The sequence below is a fragment of the Piliocolobus tephrosceles genome, chromosome 11 (assembly GCF_002776525.5).
Source record: "Piliocolobus tephrosceles isolate RC106 chromosome 11, ASM277652v3, whole genome shotgun sequence".
In the NCBI taxonomy this organism is placed as follows: domain Eukaryota; kingdom Metazoa; phylum Chordata; class Mammalia; order Primates; family Cercopithecidae; genus Piliocolobus; species Piliocolobus tephrosceles.
The window spans coordinates 64,401,419-64,413,179 of NC_045444.1; the positions used below are offsets into that span (position 1 = coordinate 64,401,419).

Below are 11,761 nucleotides of genomic sequence, written 5' to 3' on the forward strand. Positions count from 1 at the left end.
GGAAGGAAGGAAAGAAGAAAGGAAGGAAACTCACTTCACTTATGGGCATCATATCCCCCTCTAAATTGTATAAGTTCTCAGTGTTTTTTAAAGCACAAAGACTTACAGATTTACTTATACATTTTGAGAATAATTCAGTAAGAGAAATGGATGATCATGTGGAAGTTTTAACACTGATGTTGCCTTCTTTTTTGTTTTTAATTACCAGGTTAGCCATCATCCACCCATTTCTGCCTGTCACTGTGAATCTAAGAATTTTGTGTTTTGGCAAGGTTTGTATTTCAATTATAATTGAAAATCAAATGTATGAGCCTATGAAAAAATGTCTGGCTTCCAAAGGGCCATTGTATTCAGTTTAGATTTCTACCTTTGGAACTCAGCGAATGTTGGTAATTGGTGCAGAGCTCAGTTTGAGAAATCGAAATTCCTGGTTTCAACATGAAACGGTTTCAGCTAGGAGATGAGACTGCTTATCTTGGAAGCAATGCCATATGGAATAGCAGAGCTCCATGCGGACTGTGCGCCGGTGCAGAGCCACGACCTTATCTCATGTGCCTCATTGTCTGCATCTGTAACATGGAGGTTCCATCTGCTGCCTTCTTGGTTCTTGGGGGTGTGCAAAGACATTTTAATTCTGAAGGAAGGCTCTATGACACATCATCAATGGTCATAATCGAAAGAGATATGCAAACATTACAGCAATTCCTGGCCTTTAACTCACTGGGGCTTAAGAGTTTGGATTGAAGTCTCTACTCATTAGTTAAGTCAGAATGTTACAAGCTTGCCTAATACAAAAAAGTTTCTAAACTCCTTTACAAAGAAAAGAATATTTACGTAAATGTGAACATTAAGTGTAAATAGTTCCTTCATGTTTGGAAGAGTGCTTCATTACTCACAGAATGACTTTTTTCATGAGCATTTTCTTAACCTGAAAACACATAAAAATGATAGAACACTATAACTGTACTTTATTGCAAAAATAAATCATAAATATATTTTTATAATTTATTGCAAAAATAAATATTTTATTTATTTTGTGATTTTATTTTTTATTTTTTATTTTAAAATAATAAAATGTTTTATCAATAAATATTTATTAATTTTAATTTTATTTAACATTTAAATTTATTATTTAAATTTAATTTATTAATATTAATTATATTATATTAATATTATAATTTATTATTTTATTATATAATATAATTATATTAATATTTATAATATAATATGATAATTTAATATATTGATATAATATAATAATATTAATTAGTATTTGTTGATATTATGAATAAATAATAAAATATTTTTATTTATTTTATTTATTTTATGATTTATTTTTGCAATAAATATACATATTTGATCATTTCTTGGTCATCACCAAGAATCAGGCATTTTGTGGGGATGGCACGAAGTTCCCTTAGTTCATCAAAATGGAACCAGGTGGTTATCACAAATGCACAAATAAATCTAAGTTTCCACACGTAAAACATAAAGCCATCGTGTGAGGTAAAGTGCTGGGCCAGTATAAACACATTATAAACAACCAGTGTAAACACATTCCTTAAGTTAATCCCACTCTCGCATAAATCTTATTTTGTAAATTTTATTTTATCTGTATTTAGAGATTTTTTTTAACTGTAATCCCAAATTACATGTCTTTGATATGGAAGAAAATGTATATATAAATTAATTGTATTGCTAAACTGTAATTATTTTTAGTATACACCTTATGCTTGATATATTTGTTAACTATTTTTACCACTTAGTTAAAACTTATAACAACATTTATTGCTGTCTGGACATTAAAGCACAGTAGAGTCTATGTTTGTATAATGTGAATATACACCCACACATACACCACACACACTGTTCCAGGCTTCTTCCAGCTCTGTTAGTTGAAAATAAATAAAGAGCATATATTACAGAGAAACATAGATAGTGGGTTTTGTTTGTTTGTTTTTTGGTTCACAGTTAATATTTTCACCTTGGGCCATTTTCAGGCCCTCATCATACTAAATCAACAATATAGAATCAGTTGTCATTCCAAAGGTTTTTCGTAAAGTGTAATACAAAAGTTAATTTTTACAGAAGAAATGATTAGATATGGGTATGTATTTCTTGTCCTCTGCTTATGTCATTTAGATATCAGATGGAAAAACAAGTTCTGGGGGAAGTCGATGGAAATCCTGCCTGTTGGAACACTGAATGTCACGCTTCCAAAGTAGGTGACTCACACCTCTCTTTTGGCCTCTTGTCTGCTTTTCTAAATCATAAATGGGTATTTTAAACTCTAGAAGATGGTAAGGGTTTATTTCTCTGTATATACCTAAGGCTTCTGTTACCTTTGCCAAAGTTTTGAGAATGGACTCCCACAAAAACAAATGAGAACTTAAGCATATGTAGCAAAGCTTCCTGTTTATTTCTTCACATCCTCCATTCTTCAGTCAATACCACCAGGTACCTCCTGTGACCCAGTCGTCATGCTAGTTTGATTTTATATAAAAGGTTCTCCTGTTTAGCCATTCTTTGCTATACAATTCGGTTTCACTTTTGAGTTCATCTTAGATCCAGGGAGTATTTTATCAAAGAAGAGTGACGAAATTGTTTTATGGGTGTGTTCTAGAGGATACTGCCTCTAAATATTTTGAAATTAATTGGAATTTTTATTGAGGCCAAGGGCTCAATTGTTTCTTCGGTTTTATCTATTTGAATGACAGAATTTCCAGATGAATTGGATATGGAAGAAGGTGAAGAGAAGGAGATATTCCTAGGACCACAAAATAAACTTTGAATATTTGAACATGTAGGCCGGGCACGGTGGCTCACACATGTAATCCCAGCACTTTGGGAGGTTGAGTGGGCGGATCACGAGGTCAGGAAATCAAGACCGTCCTGGCTAACATAGTGAAACCCCATCTCTACTAAATATACAAAAAATTAGTTGGTGTGGTGGCATGCGCCTGTAATCCCAGCTACTCGGGAGGCTGAGGCAGGAGAATTGTTTGAACCTGGGAGGCGGAGGTTGCAGTGAGCCGAGATTGTGCCACTGCACTCTAGCCTGGGCGACAGAGCAAGGCTCCATCTCAAAAAAAAAAAAAAAAAAAAAAGAAATAAGGAAGAGAGTTTTCCTAGGTATATATGGTGTCTACATCATACCAATTCATAAACTTTGCAGAAACTTAGAAGCATTTTTATGTTGATGTGACATTTCATTTGAAAATATATGTAATGTACAAACCTAAATATGATTTGAAACTATTATTATTTCATTCCTTAGCAGAAATTCTGTAACCTTGCTCCCCAGAATTTGTATTAGATTTGTGCCATCTTAGTATGCTCCTCAGTCTTTTCCCGAATAATTATTCACATCTGAGGTCTTAAACCTGGAGTACGAAACAGTGTTCCCAGAGTGATCTTTCTTCAGTGCACACTCTGTGGAGCCTACCTCCTACCTGGAATCCTGCGGTGGCCCACTGCCTGCAGGGTAAATCCAGACTCCTTGGTAGGTCCGTGCAGGCCTTCCCGGCTCTGCCTCATCACACCTTTCCTTCCTTGTGTCCTGCCACCCGCATTCACTTGGAGCACAGCATTCACAGGCCTGAATGCCTTGTGCTCTTCTGACCTTTGTGGTTTTGTGGATGCTTTCCCCAGCCCATAGTGCCCTCCTACCTTCCCCAGCCCATGGTGCGCTCCTACCAGCCATCCATGCTTACACCAAACCCAGCCTCTTCTAAGGTGTCTTCCTTGACACTCATCCCACGTTCCAGGCAGATTGAAGGACTAAAAACTCTTCCTTCTGTGTTCCGATGATGTGCACATTTTAAGTATTTGTTTGCATATCCATCTACCCTCCCATACTTTTGTCCCAAGAAAAGCAGGAAACAGGCTGTGTTCCACTTTGTAGCTTTAGCACCTGGCCCATAGAAAGTATTTAAATGTTCCTTAAGTGAATTAACCACATCGTAAATACTTATGACCACAGAGAGAATTTCAAGACAAAAGTGAGAGGAAAATCAGGGAAAAGAAAGCTTTGGCCAAAGAATATCCTCATTAGTAGAAACAGTTGTATGTATTTGTGACCTCCGTTGTTTTTCATCAAGGTTACATTCTTCACTAGGTATGGAGATTACTATGTGTGGAATAAAGTCACCACTTGTATACACAACATCCTCAGTGGAAGAAGATGGATAGAACATTATGGAGAAGTAACCATCAGAAATACTAAAAGCAGTGTTTGCATTTGCAAACTCACATTTGTCAAGGTAAATACTATCATACAATAGTAAAGGAAAATGAGTGTAAAACACTTCTTAAAGAAGAAATAGAATAATCACCTTAAATAGCAGCAAGTGAATTTGTCCTGTATCATTGGTCCTTACAGACGTTTTAGATAAGAGAGCAGAACCAACTGATAGAGTTTTTCAAGGCATGCAAGTTTCTGAACATATGGAGGTCAAAAAAGGCACCATCTAAAACAGAAAAAAACACATTTCTTTTTAAAGAATTTTCTTTTGAAGTAGCCAGTCAGTTGTTCACTAAATAAAATTCCAGCAAACACTTCTTGACTATAAATCTTCTAGTTTATATTTCTGTTTCTTTTCCTGCTTGATTATGTGTTCAAGTTATCTGATTTTCGGGAACTCATTATAATGTTGTCATTTTCTGCAGACACTTGATGTAGTCATATAGATGATCACCACCAGTCACTACATGCTTATCTAACCCTGCTGCTGTTATAATTCAAATAAGTTCAACAAGAAACAGCCTCGTTAACAAGAAAATATTTTGGGATAGAAATGCCCCAAAAGCACCATTTTCCCTCAGTTTCTCTGGTCTGAAATGAAACATTCAGTATCACTGCCATGTTTGTTTGGATGTGCTACTGAATTCAACATGGTACAGAAACCCCACCCAGCTACCTTACTTGTTCAATTCATGATTCCATTCTAATATGGTAGATAGGTAACATAATGGAGTCTTAAGACTCTAATATTTTCTTTTCTCAGTTAAATCCTTTTAAGCCATATTGGAAGGTTATGTTTATTTCAATTGAATACCTTTATTTTAGCCCAAAATGTTGTTCACTACCTTTTTTCTTAGAGACTCATAAGGTACCTAGAACTGAAGAGCCAAGATCCCTATGTGCTGTGGCTCGGTGATGTAAATATGTACATTTGGCTTTGTAGGCTATGAGAAGCTGCAGTGCAGTCCCGTCTCTAACACTTGCAGAGCCTGTATAATTAACTAAAATATGTAAATCAAGCCTGTGAGCTATCAAATAGAATATGCTCTATTTCTTTGCCTTGACAAATACACTTTTTATAACAAAGCCTGTGAGGCCAGGTTGGACCCTTCAGAACGCTGTGCTGTAACCCTGGCAATGTAGGACAGCCAGTCCTGGCCCACGGCCTTCCCTGCTTTCTTCCCACCTCTGGCTCTGTTTTCACTGCAAGGGGCCTCATACACACATATATAGGCAGTCCAGCCCACACATCTAAGCTCTGTTCACACTACCACAAACAGCCACCCTTGGCCACCCCTCAGACCTAAGTGTGCACATGCTGGTGGGTGGTCTGCCCTTGGGTGCATGAATCCAAGGAAAAGGGCCTTGCCAGCTGTGGAATAAGCTTGGAGCTACTTGGACAAGGAATTCTAGGGTCCTGTATACTTGGGGCCTGATCTGGAAGGGGGATCATGGGGTCCAAGTAGGCAAACTGCCATAGACTTCTTATCCCTTGGGAAGGAGTATGGCTGGAAGGGCCACATGAGGATCCTCCTGATAAAATTTGGCCATTTATAGATACTATGAAAATTATTTCACAAACAATTTCTGCCGCATGGCCAAATAAAATTTATTAAAATCCATGAGCAAGAGGAAAATTCAAAACAAGAGGAAAAAAAATTGCTAGCCTAGAAATTAATATTAGGTTCTTGGGATAGAAACTGAGCCTTCTCTGTGATATGCTGCCATGTTATGCATGGAATAGAGACCATCCCTTTCTTGAAGAGTTAAGCTAACTCTTAGAAAGCCAGCCCTCCATATAAAACATTTTGAGATTTCTGTATTTCTGAAAATGGTTTGAATAAGGGACTTCAAGGCTAAGAAATTTTTCTATATGGAAAATATAGGGAATTGTGTTATTAAAGCCATCAAATGTCACAATTGGGGTTTGTTTTTTCCAGGTGAATTATTGGAATTCTAACATGAATGAAATACAGGGGGTGGTGATAGATCAGGAGGGGAAGGTGGTGCACCGGCTGTTTGGAAAGTGGCATGAAGGACTCTACTGTGGTGTGGCCCCCTCTGCAAAGTGCATTTGGAGACCAGGTGAGAGTGGCCTGAGTGTTCTGCCAACAGGAGGGTGCCATGGACAACAGACGGGAAGGGAATATCTAGTCATTCTATGCAACTCATATTATGTCTCCTTTAAGAGTGAGATTAAAAATGCAGATGCTTATGACAATTATAGTTACATTCATACTTAACATATAAGTTATACATAAGCCCCAATATTTGATATTTCATAGTAAAAAATGTAGGCCAAATCTCTGACATTCAGTCAGAGATTGGCCTTCATGAAAAATTGCTCAAAGTGTAACGCCTACATTTGAAAAGCTAGGTATATTTATTAAGGACTTTAGATAATTGAAGTATACAAACTTAAATCCTTACTCATGTTATTTATTCTCTGCTTTAATAGAACAAAGACTATAAACATTTATAATCCACAAATTCAATAACTCACCAGAATAAGCGATCTTTTCACTTGAGCCTCAAGAGGTAGCAGTATGTTGACATTTAATAAAAGACATCAGAAGAGTTCTGATAACACATTAGCATATAACTGAATATCAAGTATAAATGGAACAAGTATCCACATGACAGTTATTGTCACTGGAATTTTGTTAGTTACTCCCTAACTAAAATTAGTTGTTAGTTTCCTAAGAGTCATCAATGAGTATTTAAATTTCCTGCTAGTAGAGTGGCTAGTTTATTCATTCCTCAACTGTTTATTGAGTGCTGGCTGTGTGTCAGGCTTTATTCCAGGAGCTTGGGATACATCAATGAGCAAGACACACAAAGATCCTGCCTTCAAGTTCGGTTAAAAAGTGGCAAAAAAATATTAATTTAGATCTTCATGTTTTTCTTTTCTAAAAGGAAGCAAACAAGTGTTTCTGGTGAACTCTTAATGTTCGGAGTTAATTGCCGTAATATTTAGTTAACCAATTGAATATTCAAAAGAAATATGGAGTAGTTTACCTAATGAAGACTACTATATGTGCAGTTTTGTTTGAAAGACAGGATTATATTAAATATATGAATCTGTCAATTTTGATCATCAACACAAAGTTTCCTACCTAGGAATGTCACCAATTTAATTCACTTGAAAAAATTTATAATCTTGTGTTTATGACTACAAATTTGGTGTTAGTGTGGAGTATTAAGCACTGGGGTAAGTCAGCTTCCTCTGTTCCGTAAACCTTTCCCTCTCACAGTGGTTCATTGGCCTTTTTCCAGGTTCCATGCCAACCAACTATGAGCTGTACTATGGCTTCACAAGGTTTGCTATCGAGCTCAATGAGTTAGATCCAGTACTAAAAGATCTCCTTCCACCAACAGACGCCCGGTTCCGGCCAGATCAAAGGTGAGGATGGCAGTGGTATTTAACATGCAGACTATGGCTGGGTGCAGTGGCTCACGCCTATAATCCCAGCACTTTAGAAGGCTGAGGAGGGAAGATCACTTGAGGTCAGGAATTCAAGACCAGCCTGGGCAATATAGTGAGACCCTGTATTAAAAAAAAAAAAATTAAAAATTAGCTGGGTGTGGTGGTGCATGCGTAAAGTCCCAGCTACTAGGGAGTCTGAGGTGGGAGGATCGCTTGAGCCTGGGATATTGAGGCCACAGTGAGCCATGACTGTACCATTGTACTGCAGCCAGGGCAACAGAGAGACCCTGGCAAAAAAAAAAAAAAAAAAAGCAGACTATTATGACATGGGGCTTTAGAGGTCATTGTGACTTATTTTTACTACCATCATGTATTTGTATTCAATCCTTTCTTCATTCCCTTATTCAATATTTGAGTTTGCTATGCTAGGAAAAGCTGTATTCATAGAATGATCATAACAGATTATCTCAGCACATAGTTCCCCACAGAAGGTAAGATAACAGAGATGCTTTTTTAACAGAAAGTTTCTCCCTCCTCCTGAAATTTACCAAAGGTCTGCAAATTTGTGAACTCTTTCTTAAATATGTAATCAATCCTCACCCAGTGTTTTTGACCTTTTTACTTCTATAACTCTGTAACATGGAGTATCTTTTAAACTGAAGAATAATAGGATAAGTTACAGGGGCACCCAGAAATGCTTTGAATGCAAGTCTGCAATTTGCCCAATGTGGTTTTGATCCCACAGAGTATGAGATATGCTCAAAATACAGTACCTTTAATACCTTCTGAGTCTTAGTTTTTTATTCTTATGTAGTTCTGAACTCATGATGTTCATTCCTATGGAATTCATTTTACTTTTCCCAAAAATTCTATATGCCATACAAATTCCACTCAAGATCAATTTTCTGTTTCCCATGTATTTGTGGCTTTATCTGCCATCTGCCAAAATGCTCTCAGTTTTGAATGTTCTACTATTTAATTCTCTTATATTTTCCCCTCTCTCTCTAGAACATGCTGTCTCACTATTTGACATTCAAATTTATTAATAAACTTCCTGTACAATGTATACCATATTATATTCCTGTTCTTTGCTTTCATTTTGAAATGTAAGCATTTGTAAGTCACCATTCAGTCTGCTTTTTCCTCCTCAATTCTATTTCAGTATTCCTTTTCTGAATTTCATTTACTATTCATTTCCCATTCTGTGGCCTTTTATAATTTTCCCCATTACCTTTTCTTGTCTCATCAGTTTTACACTCTCCAGTAAAACAGGAAAGCTCCTTCCTTCTCTGCCTGTTCTCAAAATAGATGGAGAATAGCCAGTTACCATCCTCCATTCTTACGGCCTTTTAGCAAAAGCTTTCTGATAATATAGAAAAGGAACATGGCTGTGACTTCATGCTCTTCTCCCCCTGGACTCTGCAGTCGTCCTGAAAATCTCAAGTTATAGAACCCTAGACAGCATAAAAAAGTCTTCAAGGCCAAACCACCCACCTTTCACTGATATTGCTGATTATAATAATTCAGTTCATGTACATAGAAAATATGTAAATCCCGGGAGGCAGAGGTTGTAGTGAGCTGAGATCACACCACTGCACTCCAGCCTGGCGACAGAGCAAGACTCCGTCTCAAAAAAAAAAAAAAAAAAAAAAGAAAGAAAGAAAGAAAAGCATGTAAATTGATGGACAGAGGAAATGTGGCCTGGGGCAAAGGTGAGGAGACATCGCCAGAGTGTTACTGTGCAGTAATTTATGTTCGTAACAATTAGAAAACAATTTTGTGCAAATGAGGTTTTTTTCCCCCAGAAAAGAGGATAATGTGTTAAAATATCAACTGCTTTCTGCTTAGATTTTTGGAAGAAGGAAATTTAGAAGCGGCAGCATCAGAGAAGCAAAGAGTAGAGGAACTCCAGAGATCTCGGAGACGATATATGGAAGAAAACAATCTTGAACATATACCAAAATTTTTTAAGTAAGTCGGTTAGCTCCCATAGCAAGTTCATGTTTTGCAAATGGTTGCCACAGTCAATGAGAAACTCCAGTTAAATGAAAATAAAATGGGTAAATGGATTTTGGTATCTTTGCTTTTGGCAGTGAAAATATTGAATCGATTTTGAACTTATGAGAAGTTAGTAACTATAAAAAGAAATTTTTTCTATAGCTCTTCTTTTTTCATGGGCAGCAGAAAAGAGTGAGCTTCCCACCCAGAAGGCTCTTTGTCCTCCAGTCGCACTCTTGAGAATGGTGGAAACTGATTCCTACTCCCTTAGCCAGAGACTGAATCAGACCCCACTGCCCACAAAATCATCCTGGCTTTATTAGGATTTCATTTTATTTCTATCACACAAAGCTTGTGTGTGTTTAGATTTGGTCTCGCTGTGGTATGATAGTAGGTGATTATTACAGGATTATTTGCAGGATTATATATACATCACACAGATTAATCTGAGGTTTCCAAATCCATCTGTTGCCCTCCAGAGCCAGGACAAAAAGTTCAGGGTAACCTTATCTCCTTTAGACTTGTCCTCTCATGACTGCCCTCGGGTAGAAACGCAGCCTTGCCCTTCAGATGTCTAAAGTGTGCTCCTTGGACATGGGCCTGACAGGGGCTCTTAGAGCTACTGATATTGCATACTTTAGTGAAGGAGAAATCATTCTTGTGCGTCCAGGGCCTGAAGCTATTAGTTACAGTATTTGTATATGCTTTGTTGGGGGCTATTTACTTTCTACCCCTGCCAGGAGGTAATTTGTTCCTGCCCTCAGTTCCTCTCCCCCTGGCCCTACCTACTTCCATTTCACACATTTAACAACAAAAATGACTTCACTTCTGGCCAAAAATAGTCACATCATCAGTAGTGAGCAGATAAGACACTAACTGGCTTACAAAACACTGCTTGTATGTCCATGTCTAATCTACAGGAGAGGGTCCAGTTATAAGGTTACCTTGATGTGATTTGTGACTAATGTTGATGTTTATATTTTCACAGAAAAGTTATTGATGCCAATCAAAGAGAAGCCTGGGTTTCTAACGACACCTACTGGGAGCTTCGAAAGGACCCTGGGTTTAGCAAAGTAGACAGCCCTGTTCTTTGGTAGACTGGGAATGTAGAGCTAGCCAACATATCATATTCTGAATGAATAAATAACTATGCACAATTATGTTTCTTATAGCTATGTGTGGTTTCTGGGTCCACTGAAAAACCTACCATTTGCTTTTCTATTCATCTTTATAATGGACTTTCAGAAGTGCATTAGACAAAGCCCCTAACCACTTTCGGATCCTTTCTGTTTTGCTGCAACCATATTCCTTAAAAAAAAAAAAAAAACCACACCATCCTTGGAAAGCAGAATAAAAGGAGCAGAATATAAAATCCAAACTCTGACGAGTTTGTAAAGAAAAACAAATGGTAACTGGTGCTTAAAGCTGATCGAGAAAGTTAACAACAACATAGAAACCACACGATTGTTCCACTGTCTGGAAGCACCATCCCCTATCGCAGGACTCCTGGGCCACAAGCAGTCAGTCAGTGCAGGCTTCAAGTGTGTTTGTTTGATGTGGCGTGATTGTGCTGGCCTTGTTGAAAAAGATGTGATGCTTCTCAGAACCTGTTCCATCTGTATGCCATTGTTCATGCCTTAAGAAATGCAAAGATGTACAATAAATCATTTTTTAAATGTGTGCTCATAGGTTTATGTGAAGAACAGACTTTTTTGAATCATGGCATGATTCACTTTCTCAATCAGAACAATTATGAGACTAACTTAAATGAGTTTTTTAAAAGTGAACAACACATGCTTTACTTTGATAAGTCAGTTACCATATCGTATGTCTGAAGGGAAAGAAGGAAAAGGTATGCTAAGTAGATCTCTGTATTTACGTTGCTCGTTAATTTCCTGTCCTGCGTCCAGAAAATAAATCATCCCTCTTCCACCTAACCTCACAGTGTGCCCTATTATTTGGGAAAATCTGTCTTTGATTTGGACATTTGTTCATCAGTGTTAAAACCTTAAAAACAAAAAGCATATGGAATTCCTGTGTGGGCTTAGTAGTACTATAAATGTAACTGTTTTTGAGTGAAGCACCATGTAATC

General features: G+C 37.3%; 1 protein-coding gene across 2 annotated transcripts in view; it reads left to right on the forward strand.

Moving 5' to 3' along the window:
- The window catches only part of OSBPL6 (oxysterol binding protein like 6), a 203,472-nt gene extending 192,132 nt beyond the window's left edge, over positions 1 to 11,340 (forward strand). For both annotated transcript variants that reach the window (XM_023212452.1, XM_023212453.1), the window contains 7 exons: positions 209 to 272; positions 2,143 to 2,221; positions 4,118 to 4,262; positions 6,184 to 6,328; positions 7,520 to 7,646; positions 9,519 to 9,641; positions 10,657 to 11,340. In XM_023212452.1, the coding sequence (XP_023068220.1) occupies positions 209 to 272; positions 2,143 to 2,221; positions 4,118 to 4,262; positions 6,184 to 6,328; positions 7,520 to 7,646; positions 9,519 to 9,641; positions 10,657 to 10,765 (792 nt within the window). In that variant the 3' untranslated portion in view covers positions 10,766 to 11,340. The remainder of the gene's footprint in view (positions 1 to 208; positions 273 to 2,142; positions 2,222 to 4,117; positions 4,263 to 6,183; positions 6,329 to 7,519; positions 7,647 to 9,518; positions 9,642 to 10,656) is intronic.
- The last annotated feature ends 421 nt before the right edge of the window (positions 11,341 to 11,761 follow it).